The following is a 21,973-nucleotide window of genomic DNA, read 5'->3' on the forward strand; positions in this document are numbered from 1 at the left end:
ATTTGAGAGAGAAATCAGTGCCCACAAATGTATTTTAACAAACCAATTTAATTTTCTGGCAGCTCAATTCTAACCTGAATCTAGCAATCTTCTGATAGGCGCAGATAAGTGCTCAAATGTTCACTGAACAGGAAGGCCTACCCTGACCAGAAGAAGTACACATTGATCTCCTGAAGAGTTTTGGGTGAGGCCCTATTTACACATATTAAAATCTGAAAAGTAATGTAAAGCTCAATTTCACATATTCCAAATCAATGCAGATTAGTATTCAAGTATACTGAAAAAGTCTATTTTACAGCATCTTCAGCTGGAGTTTGCTCCTGACAATTTTTAAAGTAGTTTTACTTAAGCTAAACCTACAAAATAAAGATAAACTCTGCAAAATAACAAATAAGCTAAATATATAAATATTAATTTTAAGAAGTACAAATGAGCATGGCAAGTTATTCTGGAATGTTTAAAAGTAGCATATAAATTTAGGAAATAAGCTACCACTCAAGTAAAGGTAAAGGACCCCTGACCATTAGGTCCAGTCGTGACCGACTCTGGGGTTGCGGCGCTCATCTCGCTTTATTGGCCGAGGGAGCCGGCGTACAGCTTCCGGGTCATGTGGCCAGCATGACTAAACCGCTTCTGGCAAACCAGAGCAGCGCATGGAAACGCCGTTTACCTTCCCGCCAGAGCGGTACCTATTTATCTACTTGCACTTTGACGTGCTTTCGAACTGCTAGGTTTGCAGGAGCAGGGACCGAGCAACAGGAGCTCACAGGAGCAGGGACCGAGCAACAGGAGCACCCTTACAGTGCAATCCTATGCGTGTATACTCAGAAGCCAGCCTCCATTGAGTTCAGTAAGATTTACTCCCAGGTACCCATGTGTATTATTGCAGTTTTAGTTTGACAGCAATAGCATCATCTTCATTTCACAAATGTTAATAAATATAATTAAGGACTTTATCATGATTGGAGAATCTCTGTTACACCACATGAGACATGAAATGGACACAGCTATAATGTTCAAATACATCCTAATGTTATCTTCAATTTAAATAAAATTTGTATGGAAATTTCATATATTTTCAACAAACCAAAAAAGGCATTTTATAGCTTATTCCAAGGTACAACTGTGCTTTTAAAAATATATCAGATTTTTGTGTTGGTACCTAAAGAGTAAGATTCCCAAGTTCCAGATTTAACAAGGATCTTTTGGGGAAATAACTTGTTTTTCTGTAAAACTGTACAATTGTAAAGAAAGTAAAATACAATAGCATTTTTCTCAAATATTACATCACATCATAAACATAATTTAAAAATATTTTACAACTATTTGTGAACCCAAAAAGACACTAGTCTTCTTTTTTCTGTGTTTCAAATCGTTCCATCAATGCTCTAAATACATTTCCTGGTATTTTCTGATGTTTGTCTATTAAACATTGTATTGCATTTTTTGCCTATAAGGTCAAAAAGAAAATAGCTCATTATTGTAACAGCTTTCAGTCAGTCACAGATTAAAATTAAAACCAGCATTTAGCCCTTTTAGTAGCAATAAAAACCCAAGATACCAGCAGTTTAATTTCAAAATTACAAAACAACTGTGAGATGCAAATGCACAAAATGGAGTACGAAGTATTAGCAACTGTCAGGTGGGTTGAAGTTAGAATTCTGATGCTTTCTATCCAATGATTTATAGCATATAGTTAGCAAAGCTCAATAGTTAACATGGGGTCCAGACCCAAAATATGCAACGAAACCCACAAGAAGTCTAATGTTTGTTCTCTAATAATATCCCATATGTGTAGCAAGGTAAACTTGGTCCTCTTCCTTAACCCAGCCTAATGACAGGCTGAATCATCCAGGAAAAACCTGAAGCTGAGAAGTCACAATACACTCTAGCATCATGACCAAGAATGGAATAAGAGAAATTTCTGGCTGTGAGTCCAGAATAGCAAGATTCAAGTTGGATATGTTTCAACAAATGTATTTTAAAGCTTGTAAGGTCTATCTTCAAAAGGAGATATGTGCCACTCTTCTCCCATCTCTCATTATTCCTTATTCTACTGTCCTTGCACTCTCTTGTTTCTTTAGTTCTTTGCATCTTTATCTCAGCCAGGTCAAATTCACCTTTTCCCATTCCCATTCTCAAATCACAACCTCCCAAAATGTTCTCCACTGATTTAGCATACCGCTGGGCAATCTTGGCAGTTCACCCCAAAATCAATGAAATTAATCAGCTTCATCCCATGGCTCTTTGGGATGTTTCCATAACTGTATTCAGAACAAAGGAATATTACACTACAATTATTTAGGATTAGGATAGTAACTTTGCTACTTCAGCATTATGAAAACAAAAACTTACTTTTTCTGCCAGTTCTGCAGCAGTGACATTTGGGTCATATGGAATAGGATCTCCAATATATGTGCGTAGTTTGACAGGGAAGTTTCCATACAATGGGACTAGTGGCCAACGAGTCTTCTCATACACCCATCTAAGAAATTCTGGTTCATTAAAAAGAAGGCGGGGGGAGACATATTTAAGAGAATAGAAGGTAAAATAAAGTTCTGTTGCCCAAATCATGCAACTCTTTAAAGGTATCTTGGAGGCAATGGCTTTCAAGTCATGTTTATACAGTAATGCCTCATAAATTACTGATGCAAGCTAAAAGCTACACAGTTCTGGAATATGTACAGGTATATCCAATCCTGAGCTAGTTGCACAGATTATGCATTCTAAGCCAGAAGTCATGAGAGAGAAGAAGTAATTGCTGAAATATCTCCAAGATGTAGGTTGTGTTTGCATGTAATGTTACCCCCACCACCAATCACAAGCTTTTGCTTCCATTTCCCACCAACCAGTAATATCTGAATCTGGACAAACTGTTGATATTAATTCTGGTTTAGGGAATCCTACTGCATTTCCTTAACTATAGTTAACACTAACCACAGTTCTTGGTTCAACATACTGAATAACTACAGTTACTTGAAAACAGAACCAAAAACTTATGATCTCCTCTTCTGCATGACTGTGAGAAGAAAAAGAGAAGTGCAGGAATCCAAGACTATAGCTTAGTATAAAGTATGAATGAAGCCTTAGGTCCTACATAACCTCTCTTCCCTAGTGTAGAATAATAAAAGAAAGAGATTCCAAAAGTTGCTTTGGAGGAAAGAGTCATTGTTCTAGAAACATATTGCTGCTTTCTTAAATACCTGTGTTATAAGACAGGGAGCATGTCCTGTGATAAATACCAGTAGATTCTCTGCTTAGCCTTTCTTTAGGTCTTCATAGGACCATAGTCAATCAATGTGCTATTGTCATAAGAGGGACAGAACTTATATCTAAACAAGTGTGAGAACTGCAGCAAATTCCCCACCCCTTTTAGGAAGACCCTTAAATGAAATTTAGTCTGCCTTCTTTATCTTTGATTATACATGCAATTAGCTAATATTTTAAGATTTACTTAACAACTACAATAGTGACCCTCCATTTATTTTTTTATAGAGCCTGGTTTGGGAGGTGGGGTGGGGAAAACCTCTTGTATAGTGCCTAGGAAAAAGAGAAGGCAGGAAGCAGGCACAGGGAAAGCAGAGCAGAAAGATGACTTATGAAGTATGGAAACTAAAGTATGGGATAAACAGATGCAGGGTGGCTACCTAAAGGATGGTTGAAGGCTAGGCTGAGAAGCAGACATATGAGAGGACTGAGCATGAATAGGGTGGAGGCAGAGAACAATAGAAAGGAAAGCAACAAAAAGGATCAGGGGATAGAAAGGCAACAAAGCCTTCTGTTATATTTTGTAATGGTTGTGAATTACACTTTTTCTCTGTCTCTCTTTTTTACAAAATTGAATGTCAAAGGCATGGGTGGGGGGAATGTAATAGGAGATTTAAGAAAAAATGGAACCAGTCTGGAACACCTTGCTACACAGAACAGTACATATCTAGGTATTAAGGCTTTGCTAATAATTCCAAAAGGACAACTGACACTTGTGGATTTGTAGAGCTTGAGTTAGCATAAAGCAACCTCATCCCTCCAGATGTTTTGGATTACAAATACATATTCACTTCACAGCACTTAATGATTAAAATGTCAACCACATCGTTCAAGAAAGAAAATCTTACCCCTATATGCACCAAAGATAGCAAGCCAAAGGTTCAACCAGGAAAGCAATAAATGTAACAACTGAAAGCATAATATAAAAACCCAAAAAACTGAAGTTGCTTACTTATTCCACCAAATGTTCTAACGCTTTCCCGAACATTTTGTGTGAAAAGGGGAATGATGGGCTGTAAAGATGAAGGACATGCGTTAGCAGTTTCTGTCTCACATTCAAGGCGTTGCATCCTAAATAACAGAGTGCATTCCTCAGTGATTACTCACTAACGATTACTTTGTATCATTATAGGATTAATTAAATGAGTAGAAAGCCGAGAGAACCATGCTAAACCATTCATTAATTACATTTGTATCTTATGCTTGCTCCAAAGAGCTTAGTGCAATTTTCCCACTTACTCTTTTCACAGCTGTCCAGTGAAACAAATTACCCAATGAGATTCATATGGGAATGGGCATTTGAACCTGGGTCTCTATCACAAAATTGAGTTTTTAGCCACAGCATAATATGAATCCCCTATTATTACACCTATAAACTTAGAATGTGATTCTGTAGAGAAAGAAAGAATTTGTTTTGGAGTTAAGAAAAACCCTCAAGGTAAATCTGTATTTTCAAAGGAAAACCAAATCACTCTACTCACAACTAGAACAAGAATCTATTTCACCCAAATGCTTGTGTTTCATACCCGCATATTCTAACAGAAACAATTGGAATGCTAAAAATTAAGGTATATAGTATCACAATCAATATCTTATCACTTCTGATACCGTATTTTTCGCTCTATAGGACGCACCAGACCATAAGACGCACCTAGTTTTAGAGGGGGAGAACAAGAAAAAAAAAAATCTCCCTCTCTGTGCAGCGCCCCTCCAGCGAAGCGGCAGGAGAAACGGAGCCCCTTCCATTTCTCCTCCCGCTTCGCTGAAGGAGTGCTGCGCAGAGAGGGAAAGCTGCGCAGCGCCTCTCCAGCAAAGCAAAGCCAGGAGAGCAAGAGGGATCAGTGCGCACCGATCCCTCTTGCTCTCCTGGCTTTGCGTTGCTTTAGCTGAAGCCATGGAGCCTGCATTTCCCCTTAATTTTTGGAGGGGGAGAAGTGTGTCCTATAGAGCGAAAAATACGGTACTTCTCAGCATTCTATGTGAGCTGTTCCTGTTAAAAACATTATTTTGTCCATAAGATCATTAATTTCATCCTCAATGCAATTTGAAAAAGCAGACTTTGCCTTCTATTTATTTAAAACAATTAAGGGCAAATGAAATTAATTCTCAGAATGAAAAGACTGATACAATTAAAGCCTTTTTTTGTACCAGGACAGCCCCCCTCCAAAAAAAAGATGGATCAAGCCATCAGACTGTATGATAGTCAATCAGACGAAACATCTGAAAGCAACATAACCTATTAAGAAATCTTCAGTAATAGCCTTGCATATAACGCATTCATTTATTCACATTAGTCTAGATGGCCATTCAAAAGATAAGACAGGAGGAACAATTCAGGATTTTATTTGATGTTCTGTAATTTCCAGGAAATTGATGGTTTTGTTGGCATACACTACGGTGTTACACAGAAGAACCAGAGCACTAACACAATACTTTACCATTTATACAACTACTTTGGAATATGTAAGATCTGATCAACTTGGATAAATGGAAACATTATTTATATAGATTCTCAATGTATGTGGTGGGCTTCCATACAAACATTTTTTGAAGAGCCATTAAGTGCATCCATTTTGTTTCAATTTCTGCTTGCTTGTCTCTGCTTCTTGTAGTTCTCTCTGGATGAAGAACATGAGCAAGCAAATCATCTGTCTTTACTTTGTTGATTTTACATATAGAAAGATTCCAACACTGATGGTACTGGTTTGGTTAAGATGCCTGAAGTTATATTGCATTTATGCTCAGAAAACACTCACCACTTTTGCATCAATAGCCACTTGAGCAAATCCTTTACGATTTCCCCATAGTATGGGGTAGTATTCATTAGCAAACAGGGCTTCCCGAACTCCTCCTGGTGAAATGGCCAATGAGCGTCCGCTCTTTAATGCTTTTATACATTCCTCCTGTGATCCAGGCAAAGTACGAAACACATCAATTACGATTTTGAAACCTGCAAAGAGTTAAGAAACAAATAGCTCATGAGAGAAATCTGGAATAAACAATAGGCAAAAAAGAAAAATGGAAATATTGAACAAAACCATGAAAGAATTGGATTTTATACACCTAAATGCAGTCCAGCACCCACCTCTTGTTCACATCCTCCTGCATCAATATTGGGCTTAATCAAAACATTTACCGTATTTTTCGCTCTATAAGACGCACCTAGTTTTTGGAGGAGGAAAACAAGAAAAAAAATATTCTGAATCTCAGAAGCCAGAACAGCAAGAGGGATCGCTGCGCAGTGAAAGCAGCAATCCCTCTTGCTGTTCTGGCTTCTGGGATAGCTGCGCAGCCTGCATTCGCTCCATAAGACGCACACACATTTCCCCTTACTTTTTAGGAGGGAAAAAATGAGTCTTATAGAGCAAAAAATACGGTACTTTCAAAACAAAATAGTGATAATTTTAAGCAACTATTGACTCATCATTTTTCTCTAGGACAAAGTTTGTTACCTAATTTCCACATATCAGGTGCATTTGGGCCAATTCAAGCTTAGTGCTGCAGGGCTTACATGGTACTAATACAGAAACAACAAACCATTACTATTATCACTCTAGAAAAGTTAGTGTTTTGAAGACACATTATATTTCATAAAATTTGTGAATTGTTTTATAGACTATAAATTTAAAAGCTTCATAGAGTTTGGTGTAATCAGACAGAATTCTCGGTACAATTAATAATTTGGCAAGTGACCGTTCCATTTGGTCACATTAAATTTTATTTAGTTTAACAGTGTCTTTCTACACCACTCTCACCGAAGGGTAATGGCTTAGCACAGCAAGATATATTTCATGGCACATTTGGGAATTTTAGCAAAGGGTAAAGGAAACAACTATGGCAAATGCTAACCACTGCTAAGTATTACATCTGTATGGGGCTGCAACTGTGAATAAGAAACACCTTATTTTCTAACCATTCCTCAGGAATGGTTATTTAGTTTTTAATATAGGATATATTTTTAAAAGTCATGAAAGATACTGTTTCCATCTTCAAAGGGCTACAACTAGAAAAGGTACAGTCAATCCCTTTTCAGATCATTGTTACCGATTTTCACCACTGAAGACAGAACTCAGTCCAGTAAGCAAATCATAATAACGTAAGTTAAATTTCAAATCTGCAATGCAGAAGCCACAATTTAAGAACATTCTCAGTGAGTGTGTTCATGTGTCATGGTAAGCTATGGATCCCAGGTCTGCGATCTGAAGTCACATGGAGCTACCACATTGCTACAGGTAAGCAGGGCCAAGGCCTGGTCAGAATCTCAATGCAGAACTGCCTGGGAATCATATGTATACCATCTTCGGCTCCATGGTGGAAGAAAGGTAGGATATAAATGTAAGGGGGGGGGGGGAGAGAAACAAAATGACATACAAACACAGCCAGTGTTCATTTCTGCATTTTGAGTTGTTCTAAAACTCTACAAACTGCATATTTGCTCACTGAATTTATGTATGAATGCACCTGTGTACACAAACAAATAAACCCTGTCCATAACACGTGTCTTCAGATGTCCAGTTAGTACTCTTAACTGATCTACAAGCATCATAATCACATTTCACAGTTTTTACCTGGTAATGAAAAGACGAAGTGATCAGCAACTACATGGATGAATTTTTTCTTCTTAGTAAGAAGAACAGAAACGAAGTAGAAAAAGTCTATAGGTGTTGCTCCGTGATAAAAAATAAATAGGGCTGGTCCATCAGGTATTTTTTCTAGGCCGTGCACCTCATAACCTGTTAAGAAGAGAAGGGAAGGTTAACATTTGATATCAACTTTGCATTGCAAAAGCTTACTCAAAGAAGCACCAGAACTACAGTTGCAAATGACAGGCAAGCAAAGGCCACATCACAACTGGACATTCAATATGAAGGATTGAGTACTTTCCTGGAAAGAAAGCCTCTTTTGAACTACTTTTTAATGCCCTCATAAATGACTGACTTGTCTGCCAGTTAGGTAACTGCTGACTTCTCTTTTGTTACTTTAAACAGAAGTTGCATTGCTCTTAAAAATGTTATCTTGTATTGGACTAGCTTCTGTCAATGAAAAATAGTAAGAGCTTCTAATCTGGGTTATATGGTTACCTTGGGACACAAAGGTAACCATCGGGGGTTCATCTCAGTTTCTCCACCAGCATATGCTAAATCTCATAATCTTGTTTAGTTACTCTTCAACATACTTGTGCACTCTTTGATAAATGCAGTCAGTATCAATAAAGTCCATCTCCAAAGAAAACATTCCTGTTCTGTAGAGGAATTATAGTGTCCTGCCAAAATTGCAATGGCTTTTGTCCTTTTCAGATCATTGCTGCTGTTCCATTACCAAATATTAAGAATCTCATTCCATCTCTGCCTTGCTCCTGAGAAACATTTTCTGCAAGTAGAGTGGGCAATTGAAAACATATCTGATCATTCCAATACAACTGGCTCCACCCCATGAAAGCACATATATGAAAATCTGTAGAGAAAATCCGCTTACAACATTACACTACCTTCAAAAGGAATTCTTCTGTTGATAAGGAATCTGTCCCATCTGACTCAAAAGATTTCACTGACTACTTCATGGGCACACCCTCTTCTTGAAAACACCTGCAAAGTGGGGGAATAACCACCTTTGTTGTTGCTGTTGCACAGAGGACCTGGAGCTGTAGACGCTAATCTTTAAGAACCACCTGCTCACATTTAGAGTTTCCAAGTCCAGGAATTGGAGAGACTGTTCTGAATGGGGTTGCACTGTACCTGAAAAAAGGTACATGGTTTGGGAGCTCTCCAAGATTTCAAAGCTGTCACTGGAAGTACAAGTAGCCTCAGTGGGAATAGTTACTCCTCACCAGCTATAGCAATTCATGGACTTGGACAGCAGGTCTCAGTAATCCACGCTCTGATAACCTCATGACTTGTTACTGCAATGCACTCTACGTGGGGCTACCCTTAACTATAGTCTGGAAGATGCAGTTAGTGCAAAATGTGGTTGCCAGGCTCCTAAAAGGGGCAGCCAGATGGGATTCAAGTGATTCCAATCCTCAGAACTCTGCACTGGCTGACGGCATGCTACTGGGCCTATTTTAATGTGTTGGTACTGGTGTACAAAGCCCCAGATGACTTAGGAGCAAAGTACTCCTCCCAATACCTACTCTCCCAATGGGAGTGCTCTCCCAATACCTACAGGCCTGTGTTCCAAGATCCAACCAGTGGCCTGGCTTGTTGGTGGTGGTCTAAGGCAGTGGCCTTCACAGTGGCAGCACCCTGAACATGGAACTCCCTCCCAAAGGAAATGTGGTTGTCCCCCACACTGTCACTATTCAGATACCAATTTTAAAAATGTTCACCTGGGGATTTGGGCCATAAACGGGCTATGGAATTTAGTAGTTCTGCTATTTCACTGCCTTTCCATGTTGATCATTTATAAGTTTTTTAATGTAGTGTACTGGTCTGGGCTTTTTTAAGAAAGAATGGAATAAAATCATTTCAGGTTAAGGCAAGGTAGGGTAAAATATTTAGAAATTTTTCTATGTTTATTGTGCTATACTCAAAATTGTTTACCAAGTCACCTGAGGCAAGATCTGAAAAGGGGAACTTCCCAACCTTCAGTTCATTGTTTCATAATCTAATTATAATTATGTTTCATCAAATAGGTAGGTTGCAACAGGGGTGGAGTGTCCCATTTTACTCGCTTAAGGAGAAACAGGAAGTGCCATCCTGGTGCCTCCAGCAATGGTGCCAATTTGAAGAAAAATCTCGCTGGAAATCAGTGTAAATGGCAGCGGTGGAGGCAGTGGGGCAGAAGGGGTGCCCATAAGGACACAGCCTTGGGGGCTTCTGCTGCCTGAGGCAGCAGTCTCACTCTGCTTAATGGCTGGACCAGCCCTGGGCTGCAAGACAGGTAAAGATAAATTCATGTGAACACCTGACTATTTAGCCAAATAGAAATGCTTAAGAATATCCAAGAACCATCATCAACCTGAGTTTAAGGAAAGGGTCATTCCATGTCATTTCAATGAGGTCATGTCACCCTCCGTCTCGGATGTTGATGAAATTTGAAACCCACTTAAATTTTTCCCTCCATCTCAAACAGTTTTAATTTTATAGTACTTCGAAGTTTTGTTAAATCTGCATTGTCTGTCCCTATTGAGACCCTCGGCATAAGATACCCTTGTGTACATTTCTTCTTCTTCTCCATAAACAAGTATCAGATTGAAATTTTACACAGAGCTCAATAAAATGATGATGATTTAAGAAAAAAATACACCAGCACTCAAAAGATTTTATAAATGCCTATTTTTTTAAAAAAATAAATGCACTTGTAGCCTAGTTTTTTGGGTGGAAAAAACTAGGTTTAGAAAATCCATAGCTGTAATAACTTCAAATTTCCCAAAATTTCCCAAAATTAAAACAAGTCTGCACTTTCAAAAAGAACCTATAATAACCAATATTATTTTAATTTTTAAGATATACAACTTTGTTTCATTAATTATTTTCTATTACAGCTATGGATTGTAGGAAAGTTGTACGAAATGGCTACCCAGTAGCCATTTTCCCCCATGATGTCCAAAATACATAAAATTTTCATTACAAGCAATAAAATATCATAAATTTCATTCTTTGTCAAGAAAGAACATGTCTTTGCAATAATTTTCAACATCAAAAACTTGTGGTTACATCATGCCCACCCACTGTAAATTCGGGTTTTCTAAACCTAGTTTTTCACTTTTGGGTTGGCAATGTCATTTTATTCTGGGATCTGCCTTGGGTAGCTGTCTCAACCCCATTCCTTTCCAAGTTTTCCTGAAGAATCCTGGCCAAACCACTCTTCCATTACACTTTGCTAAAGGCTCTGCTTCATCCACTGTGGGTATTGTACAACTACTTTACAACAGTTGGTCCTGTGCTGTATTAAAAACTAAGTATGCTTTTTAAATTTGGATAATGAATTACCAGAGAAGCACAACCTGTTACCAAAGTTAGCTTCATATGAAATGACAGGCTTGCTTAAGCACTTGAACTGGCTTGCTTAAGCCCTTACAGCTTATAGCGCCCAGAGAGTACAGAACAACCCTGTTATTGGGGGGGGGGGGGGCAAGGATACACTGCAACTTTTTGTTGCATGTCCTAATTGTTGTTCCTATTGACTTTCAGGTTCATCAACCTGTGCCACTAACACAGTATCAGTGGTCAGGTGAAAAGGGAGATGAATAATGGTCTATAAAACTGATGCTATCTAGGTTGTATACAACTACAAAGATCTGAACTCAGGAATAAGGGAGACCATAGAGATACATAAATAAAAGAGGTGGTCATATTCGGCAAAATAATATTTCACATTGCTAAGCACCAGCATAAAACATGTAAGCATCTGGCACAACAAATATTTCCTAGCACTGCTCTTATGGTACACTGACAGTAAGCTGCCTTAAGGTATACTATTGTATCCTGTGGCAGTGGTGACGAATCTATGAACTATGGACCAGATCAGACCCACAAGACAGCCTCACATGGCCCACCAAGGGCCTTTTCCCTTCTCCAGTCAAGTTAATGGAGAGATTGCTGTTGCCATTAAGTTGCACTGAGGACAAAGACAAAGGGTGCTGTCACCTGTAGAATTAATGAAGAGTTGCACAGGGGAAGAAAAAGAAAGCATCCCTGTATGTGCATGATTGTGGTGTGTGCCAGAGACAGAGATTCATTGGTGAACAAGTGCAGTGCCGTACAGTGCATGCAGGTGAACATGAATTTCTTTTTCTCTCCTCTAGCATCAAACCCTCAAGCAGGTTGGTCAAAACTGAATGCAGTCCTTGGGTAAATGTCCTATGCCAGCCATTTACTGGGGACTATCAGGTTAAGAACAGAAGCAGACTTAATTTGTTACAGCATTTGCCTGATAATACACAACTTAATATTTGTATATATCAGTCCATTACAGTGACGCGGGTGGCGCTGTGGGTTAAACCACAGAGCCTAGGACTTGCCGATCAGGTCGGTGGTTCAAATCCCCGTGACAGGATGAGCTCCTGTTGCTCGGTCCCTGCTCCTGCCCACCTAGCAGTTCGAAAGCACATCAAAGTGCAAGTACCGCTCCAGTGGGAAGGTAAACGGTGTTTCCGTGCGCTGCTCTGGTTCGCCAGAAGCGGCTTAGACATGCTGGCCACATGATCCGGAAGCTGTACGCTGGCTCCCTCAGCCAATAAAGCGAGATGAGCGCCGCAACCCCAGAGTCAGTCACAACTAGACCTAATGGTCAGGGGTCCCTTTACCTTTACTCAGTCCATTAATTATTTTTATTCTAATTCTTAAAAGTTGTAAAATGCCTTTTTCCATAAAGAGGGCTTCTCCCCACTTCCCTAAATGAATGTGGATAATTGCTATAATTACACACTTGCTGAACTTGTTGGACTTTCCACAGTCATTCTTCCATCTTCCCCACTAGTTTTTCTGTACTCTTTCCTCTGGAGGTCCACATAATTGTGAAGCTTGGGATGGGGGAAGAGAATGACATAAAATGCTAGACCAATATATTGGCAAAAGCATATATATGTGCCTTATTAGACCGATGGTTTAAGTCAGTGGTTCTCAAGCGGTGTGGCTTGCCACACTGGTGTGGCAGGAGAGGATGTCAATTGTGGCAGGAAGATTCAAGGACAATCAAAGATTCCAGTGAATCAAGAGGCAACACATGTGGGTGGTTCTTGCAGTTTGCCACTCTAATCCTGAACAACCAACTTTTTAGAATTTGGGTCACAGTGTTTGCGGCTAAGAGGTTTTGCTGGCTTGAACAGAAATAGAGAAGATTTCTATATCATGGCCTATGTCATGGACAGAAAAGTTCAGGCTCTTCAAATGTTAACTACAACCCCCATGATCCACACCCACAGCCCATGCTGGCTGGGGCTTAGAGAAGTTGCAAGTACAACCACAGCTGGAGGGCCACAGGTTCCTCTTTCCTGCCCTAATTGCATACTTTCCTTTATTTAACTATTTCCCTCCATATGACAGGTTAGGCTAGGCTAGGGCACTGATGGACACTGTGGAGCAAAGTCTACCAGCAGATTTCTGGGGAAATTAAGTAGATTGGCAAGGATTCCCAAATCCCCAATTGTTTAGCAATGACTCCCACACCCACATTACTGTATAGTGCTGAAATGAAGCAGAAAGTGATGCATCAATGTGCGGAGGGACTGAAGAGTTCAGTTTTGTTCTGATGCTCAAAGTCACTGGGTTCAGAATTTATTAATTCTAAGTACTTGTGTCTGTTTGCACCTGGCTCTGGTTAATAGATCTTCGAGTTTTAATAGAAAAAAATGTAAATCCCACAAGCCTGAAGTCTGTCCTCCCCTGAGCTATGGGATATTTGAAGGATTAATTAGGCTGCTTAGTGTGAAAATAAGTGTGAAGCTATTCATTATCATTTGCAAGGGAAGGAGCAGAAATACTGACTGAGGTTGGAACACCATTTGTCTAGGAGTAAAGCCCCACTGAATTGAATGGGACTTGAATGGGAATGAGTAGACATAGTATTGCAGGCTTGAAACAACGTAACTGGTTTTCCTGGTCATCATGTAGTTTTTCAAGCAAAGAGACCTTCTGCCTATACTTTGCCACCAATTCCATTAGTCAGACTCAGAGGCAATCTCATGCTATTCATTTTCTTCTAAAATATACTTGCTACAATTAGCATACATTATTCATGCAAAAAGAAGGGAAGAAGTCTAGCAACCATGCCTAGAAAGCCTTTAATTGTTTCATTATTGACTTTCACAGTATCTTTTAGAACCTTTTGTAAAAAATCCGATTTACGTATTAAAAAAAATTAACCTCACATCATTGGGCATATAAATTCAAAATATATTTAAATATTCACTCAGACTAAATCTGTCTTTCAAGGACAAACTACGTCACCTGAATACAGTTGCTAAATATTAGTGCCTGTACAGCACAGGAAAGTAACAGACAATAGGTATGACATACCAGACTGGGAAACGATAGTTAAGGTAGTCTGAAGCAGAAGAAAAGTAGACAGAGTTCATTATGTGAAGTTCCTGTTTTCTTTGAAAGTTCACAGGAACATCTTGATTTCTGGCAGCTGGGAAGAAGGAAGGAAACCACTGATGCATCCCCATTATTGTCTATTCTACAAGACTTCTCCCTAACAAGAAGCTTGTCTAAAAAGCCTTGTAGTCCAAGCTAAAGAGTTTATTGTTATATTGTCTTGAGAATCTCATGTACCCTCTTAGACTGGTGCAGTTCTTGCTTAAAAGGAATGAATCACAACAGAATTCCACTTTCCTGTAGGAAAAGGCCTATGCATTCCTATGCACACACCATGCATTCCTCATCAAAGAGGTGTGTGCACAAACACACATCTGGGTAATAGATGGTGCAAAATCAAAATTATTTTGTTTTTTGCTTCTTTTTACGATCTCCAGAAAGTCCACCTTGCACTCCAGTGAGGTTGGGGAATATATGGTGCAACTAGTTAGCAACGAACAACTCAGAAAGAGCTCCTTTAACATAAACCTTATTATCATTTGCCTCCCTCAAACATACGTGAATGTAAAATATAAAGCTACTTTCTACAGTGGAATAATTCCTCTTTAATCAAACAATTTTTTTTACAACGCATACACATTCTGAATATAGGAATGTGATTGATTAGGAAGTGGAATAAAAAAATACTGAACCTCTGAAACTGTAATAACAAAGTAGTTTATGCAGTGCTACGGAAAAAAATGCTTGGGAAAGTTCTTCTGAAAACAAGTATAGGATTTTGTATTCTTATACTTGAAGACTATTTAGCTTATATCATCTACATAAGAAAAATGTACTTACCATTCCATATTCTTCCATGAACATACCATAAAGTTAACACTGCTAGTCTTGCACCATCCCAAAAATCATTTGAATAAACCTCTTTTAGGTGTGTCCGTAACTTGTAAATATGAAGAATAAAAATGCTGACATATACAAGAATGAGGATGAGTGCAGGAAGTAAAAATGCTACAAGCAATGGTGCAAAGAGCCATGTGAGGTAGACCAGGTAACTCAGATATTCGTCCAAGTGTTCGACTCCAGTCCATCCTTCCAGTATGTAAAGCAGGCAAGTCAAGTAAGACATGGGCATCTGCTCTGCACCACAGGATTCATTTCGGCCTATCATATTCTGTTTAAAAAGAAAACAAAACAAGTTTTTTAAAGTATATAAAGATCTGCATAGTATATTATAAAGAAGTGTTTGGAACTGTCAGTTTGAATTTCCAGACAATTTTCACTAAAGACCAGAATACTCTTAAGTTGAATACAGACTGCTGTCATTGCCAAGTAAACAAAACAATCAAGTTTGGGAGTGAAGCAACTAGGGAACCTGTAATACTTGTCTACCCTCTGCTTCTTAAAGTCTATGAAGTGCAACGTATGACAACAGATTCTTATCTCCCATGTAGCACTTTTACAATAGTAGAAAACAGGCTTTCAATGTTGTAAAATCCAAAGCCCATCTAAGATAGCTTTCTTTGTACAGGAGGGACTTTGTTCCAGACTTTATCTTGTGAACCTCCCTGAGATCTTTTGATGAAGGGAAGTATATATATCTAATAAACAACAACAACAATTTATGTATGGCTTTCTTCGGTTCTCTTGCTGTGTCCCAGCACCATCCTCTTTGTGTAGTGCAGTGACAAAGACAAGAGCAGCAAACTGAGTTCTATGATGGAAACCTGCTCCGATTTAAAAAGGCTTCAGTGATCATCTTCATTCGTTTAATTCACATGGGTTTACTGGGATACATTGACTAGATCTGTGTACCTGACAGAGATGGGGCCACAAATGTCTTTTTGATGAAATAACCACCTGTTTTTCAAAAAGAGCTATTGGTCCTTTGGGGGGCACTCATCATGTTTCAAAGTCTTTCTTTCAGCAATAAAGAGCAAGCAGACAAGTGAATATCCCACAAAAAGGCACTCCCACAAAACATTTAAAAACAAATGCTCAAGTGCACACACAACAGCAACTCAGTGCACAGGGAGACACTTCTGCAAATTGATGACCGACAGCTGAATTGATAAACAGTTACAAATCAGGAAAGACCAGCTCCAATCTTGTCTCTCCTATAAATTCTCTGGGTGGCTTCCAGCAAATGGGAGCCGCGCTTTCCCAGCTGCACACCTGCAATATCTACCTGACATGGTGTTGTAAGAATTGCCGCGTGAAGCAGCCCCTACAACATTCGTAAAGCACAGGAAATATTAACGGCGCCCGCGCCACAACGCAAGGACTCAAGTCAGAATCAGTGAGAGAGGGCCAAAACCGGTACGGAGATGGGAAGTCCTGCGAGAAGTTGGGGAGAAAAGCAACAGAAAAGGCTGCCCATGTAAAGGGGGTGGAGGGGAAGGCGAGAAAGGAGCCAGGAATGGCTGCCCTCCCTCTGTCAACTCTCTTCCCCGCCCGAAGAGACAACTTGTTGCATCCTAACGAGGAGGAAGGGAAGACGGGCCTCACCTGTCTCGGAAAGGGAGGATGAGGCGGCGGCGGCGGCAGCAGCTGCAGAGACGCTTCACTCGGCGACAGAGCTCGGCCTTTTCTTCCTCTCCTGCCACCCCCAAAGGGGCGGTATGGCAAGCGGCCACTCCTGGCAGATAGCACTTCACCGCTATCCCATTGTCCCGAGCGAGGACGCACCAAAAGAGGACGGCGTGCTCTTCGCTAAGCTTAGGGCCGCTGCTCCACCCGGACCCATTGAGTAGGCGGACAGGTGCCTGAACAAGTCAGAAAAGGCGGCTTCCGGGAAATGCGCCATAGAGAAAAGAAAGGTCAGAGGGACGCGTAGCGGCGACTGGATAGAGGGTTTGCGGCTGCGCGTCGGAAGCCTTTAAAAAAACAAACGCCAATCTCCCGTCTCGCCCAGAGGGAAGGGAGGACGTCGTATGGCTGCTTCCAAACAAGAAAGGCAGCTGCAGAGGCTGTTGTAGCTCACATCTTATTTAGTACTAATCTAAAAAGGGAAAAGGGAAATCTAAAACAACCCTGCCAAGGCAAATGCATAAATCCCCTTATTATCATTATTGTTAACAATGTAATTTGTTGCTCGCCGTTCACCCTGAAGTCCCAGGGCACTTTAAAAATGCAAAGCACGGAAAACAATTTAAAACCACAATTCCAAAAAAGGATGGTTCCTAAAAATATTTGTTTAAAATTCTTTAAAAGTAAGGAACCTGAACATCTGAGAAGGCTTTGGATCTGACCGCAGCACACCCATGGAACGCATTGTCTTGGCCTCTACTGCCACCAAGAGATCAATGCCTGCAGATGTAATAGCCTTGCTCTCAACTGTCAGAGGGACACTTTTACCCATTCCATCCCCCTTTAGATGGCATTCAGCAGGGGTTGGAATTAATTTGTCGCTCTCAAATATTTATTTTCTGATTTATCAGTATTGTAAATTGCTTAGTGTCTGGACAAAGTTGAAGAGTGGATTGTAGCAAACCAAATGAAATTGAATTCAGGTAAGACTATGGTGCTGTGGTCTAAACCACTGAGCCTCTTGGGCTTGCTGATCGGAAGGTCAGCAGTTCGAATCCCCGCGATGGGGTGAGCTCCTGTAGCTCGGCCCCAGCTCCTGCCAACCTAGCAGTTCGAAAGCACGCCAAAAAGTGCAAGTAGATAAATGGGTACTGCTCCGGCAGGAAGGTAAACGGCATTTCCATGCACTGCTCTGGTTTTGGTGATCCGTTGCACCAGAAGTGGCTTAATCATGCTGGCCGCATGACCCAGAAAAACTGTCTGCAGACAAATGTCGGCTCCCTCTGCTTGTAAAGTAAGATGAGTGCCACAACCCCAGAGTCGTCTGTGACTGGACTTAACTGTCAGGGGTCCTTTACCTTTACCTTTTAAGACTATTGTTGGCACCAATCTGTCTCGAGAGACAGTGAAAGAGTGTGTCTTCAGGGGTAAAGTCAAACTGTTGGAGAGATATAGTACCTGCTGTGGCTGTAGGAGAGATATGTTTTATTGCAGCTGGGGAAGATGAAGGTGTCTCACTTCACTGTTACAGATGCACCATAGCATTTCTTCTATCTGCGTTCCTCTCAGTAGTAATTTCTCCTCTGGTCACAGCTGTGAATACATGACTTGGCTGTCTCCTTCTCTCCAGGCACTGCAGTCATCTGCAAGGGTTTCCCACACAGTGGGGTTAATGTTGCCAGCCTTCATGTTATGTTTGTAGACATATTTATACCTGAATTCATCTGGCTGAGTTTCCCCAGCCACTCTGGGTGGCTCCCAACCAAGTGTTAAAAACAGTACAGCGTTAAATATTTAAAACTTCCCTGAACAGGGCTGCCTTCAGTTGTCTTTTAAAGATAGGATAGCTGCTTATTTCCTTCACATCTGAAGGGAGGGTGTTCCACAGGGTGGGCGCCACTATCGAGAAGGCCCTCTGTTTGGTTCCTTGTAACCTCACTTCTTGCAATTAGGGAACCGCCAGAAGGCCCTTGATAATGGGGGTGGAGACGCTCCTTCAGGTATACAGGACCGAGGCCGTTTAGGGCTTTAAAGGTCAGCACCAACACTTTGCATTGTGCTCGGAAACGTACTGGGAGCCAATGCAGATCTCTCAGAACGGGTGTTATGTGGTCCCGGCGGCCACTCCCAGTCACCAGTCTGGCTGCCGCATTCTGGATTAATTGCAGTTTCCGGGTCACCTTCAAAGGTAGCCCCACGTAGAGCGTGTTGCAGTAGTCCAAGCGGGAGATAACTAGAGCATGCACCACTCTGGCGAGACAGTCCGCGGGCAGGTAGGGTCTTAGCCTGCGTACAGGGTGGAGCTGGTAGACTGCTGCCCTGGACACAGAATTAACCTGCGCCTCCATGGACAGCTGTGAGTCCAAAATGACTCCCAGGCTGTGCACCTGGTCCTTCATGGGCACAGTTACCCCATTCAGGACCAGGGAATCCCCCACACCCGCCCGCCCCCTGTCCCCCCAAAACAGTACTTCTGTCTTGTCAGGATTCAACCTCAATCTGTTAGTCACCATCCATCCTCCAACCGCCTCCAGGCACTCTCACAGGACCTTCACCACCTTCACTGGTTCTGATTTAAAGGAGAGGTAGAGCTGGGTGTCATCTGCATACTGATGAACACCCAGCCCAAACCCCCTGATGATCTCTCCCAGCGGCTTCATATAGATATTAAAAAGCATGGGGGAGAGGACAGAACCCTGAGGCACCCCACAAGTGAGAGCCCAGGGGTCTGAACACTCATCCCATTGTACATTGTTAGATGCAACAATCATACATGCATGCATGCATTTTGCACTGTGTACTCACAGCAAGGCTTGTGCACATTACGCATTTTGCAAACTACTTCTTATATAGACTGTTTTCCATGTAGCAAGTTTGCCACACAGTGGTCCTCTCACACGTCTGTTTCTTCACTGGCCTTCTGGAAACAAAGCTGTACTTAGAACTCCACCTTGTGGTGATTTATCTGTTCCATCTAATGAAAAGATAGAGGGTGGAATTCAATACAGTACTGTGCTCTTTCAGTCATTCTATCTGTGCAATAGAATTATCCCTCCTCTCTTCTCCCTGAAATTAACAGAAAGGCAGTGGTGGTGGTGTTAGGAATACCCCCAGAACATTAGATGAAGCAGATGAACAGAGTTCTATGTATAGCTTTTTGCAGGACATATGTCACTTAGGGCCACTGATTCTGTGCCTACATGGAGATAACTGCAACCTAGGAAAAGAGGTAAATTGAAGTCAGTTTGTATGACCAGGGCCGGATTTAGGTTTGATGAGGCCCTAAGCTACTGAAGGTAATGGGGCCCTTTATATGTCCAGCTGTCCATTGTCAACTACAAATTGTCGCTGTTTTTTGTGTTGAATGTATGCTATATGGTAATTTATGGACCTAATAGATATCTAAAGCTATTTGCACATAACAAAATATGTATTTTATCAAAGTAATTGTTGAACTGAAATACAATTAAGAAGAAGCATATTAATAGTGAAATACAATTAAGAAGAAGTATATTAATAGTGAAATAATTATTAAGCTCTAACTGTATGTAGGTTTTATTTTATTTGTTTTTTATCTTATATTTTGGAAATGTACATCCAGGGGTTTTTTCCCTTTAAATTTTTGGGGGGCCTCCAAGAGAGTGGGGCCCTAAGCTATAGCTTGTTTATCTTATACGTAAATCCGGCACTGTGTATGAAGTATGAAATCCATGTGTTTATTTTGCATAGGTGTATTGGGACAATCATGAACATCCTGGATTAGAACAAACAAGTTGGGGCCATGCTGAATCACAATCTCCCATAGGAGGAGAATTAAGGATTAGGAAATGCTTGTTCCTCAAGTACAGTATTGTTACATTCTGGGTCTAGATCAGTGGCATACCATGGGGGTCTCAGATTCAAGCGACGCCCTGTGCAAAGCCAAAATCCACATCCCCCTGCCTCTCACCTCCCAGTTACTGTACTTCATAGTTGCGGCGCCCACTGTGGTGCCCTTGAGGCTTCATGAACCAGTTGTGTTCCCCTAAATCTGCCTCTGGCTAGATGTTCAGCTTTGAATTGCTACAGTTCAGTGCAGTGGTTCCCAATTAGCTAATTACTGAGGACCTCCTATTTTTCAAAAGCCAAGCCACGGACCCCCTACTTTTGAAAATTTTGATAACTCTATAGTAGTTACCTGTGCAAAGCAATTTTTTGAAGAAAATTTGGGGTGGCCCCTAATAAGCAAAGGATTTTAGGTATACTAAAAAGCAGACCATAAAATTTGTGATATTACCACAAAATGCCTATCTCCAGACAGTGGGAAAAACTTGTCTCCATTGCTCGAGTACAACTGAATAAACAAACAATTGTGTCCTTAACTTGCCAGTGTTCTATATGCAGAAGGCTATTTATATGAGAGAGTATTCAAACATGTTATTTCCTACTTGTAATCTGAGATGATACATTTTAGCAAAACTTTGTAGCATGTGGTTCTGCTGACTGAGGGATCTTGCACCTTCAAGACATAGGTGAAGGCCTGGTCAGGGCTTGATAAAGTATTGGTGGACACTGTGTAGAAAACAGCTGGAATTTTGTAATGTTGGTAGTAGTAGTAGTAGTAGTAGTAGTAGTAACAACAACAACAACTTATTTAGTCCTTCTGTGCCCAGGTTTCATCCCTGGCTTAAAGAGATTAATTAGTCAAATACAGTACTTATTTGGAGTGAGGTTTTTATCATTGTTGATTACCTGATAAGAACCAACTTTTGAATTTATTAGGATTCTGCCGTATATCTGTTTCCTCCCACCCCAAAATGTATCTACATAGCTTTCCACAGAAAACAAGAAAAAAAATCCACACAGGCTGCCTTTTGCACTACATAGGCCTGAGCAATGCATTGATGCATCGCCCAGGACTGGCATGGGAGCAGACCGTGATGGCGGCTTTACTCGGCAATATATCATGAGTGAAACCTCCAACGTACTTGACTCCCTCCAGTGGCACCGGTACCAGAGGGACTAAGGAGCAGCGGCAGTTTCACCAGCGATATACCGCTAAGTGAAGCTGCCACCCCACTCTGCCCCCATACTACTGCAGAGTGAGAAACAAGCTGCATCGGCGAGGCACTGATGCAGCTTGTTTCTCCCTCCACTTCTTTAAACTGCTCAGCTGAGGAGAACACAGCTGCCCGTGCCTTAAACTAGCTGTTTTAGTGAAC

At 40.9% G+C, this 21,973-nt stretch overlaps 1 protein-coding gene across 1 annotated transcript in view; it reads right to left on the minus strand.

The window, feature by feature from the left end:
* Positions 1-841: 841 nt before the first annotated feature.
* The window catches only part of LOC310767382 (uncharacterized protein), a 37,381-nt gene continuing 16,249 nt past the window's right edge, over positions 842-21,973 (minus strand). The window contains exons 9-15 of the mRNA XM_083624252.1: positions 16,752-16,902; positions 15,087-15,417; positions 7,836-8,000; positions 6,024-6,217; positions 4,220-4,280; positions 2,356-2,495; positions 842-1,450 (exon numbers count right to left, since the gene is read on the minus strand). Of these exons, the coding sequence (XP_083480378.1) occupies positions 1,346-1,450; positions 2,356-2,495; positions 4,220-4,280; positions 6,024-6,217; positions 7,836-8,000; positions 15,087-15,417; positions 16,752-16,902 (1,147 nt within the window). The 3' untranslated portion in view covers positions 842-1,345. The remainder of the gene's footprint in view (positions 1,451-2,355; positions 2,496-4,219; positions 4,281-6,023; positions 6,218-7,835; positions 8,001-15,086; positions 15,418-16,751; positions 16,903-21,973) is intronic.

The sequence above is a fragment of the Podarcis filfolensis genome (genome assembly GCF_964270895.1).
Source record: "Podarcis filfolensis genome assembly, chromosome: 7".
NCBI classification, from domain to species: Eukaryota; Metazoa; Chordata; class Lepidosauria; order Squamata; family Lacertidae; genus Podarcis; species Podarcis filfolensis.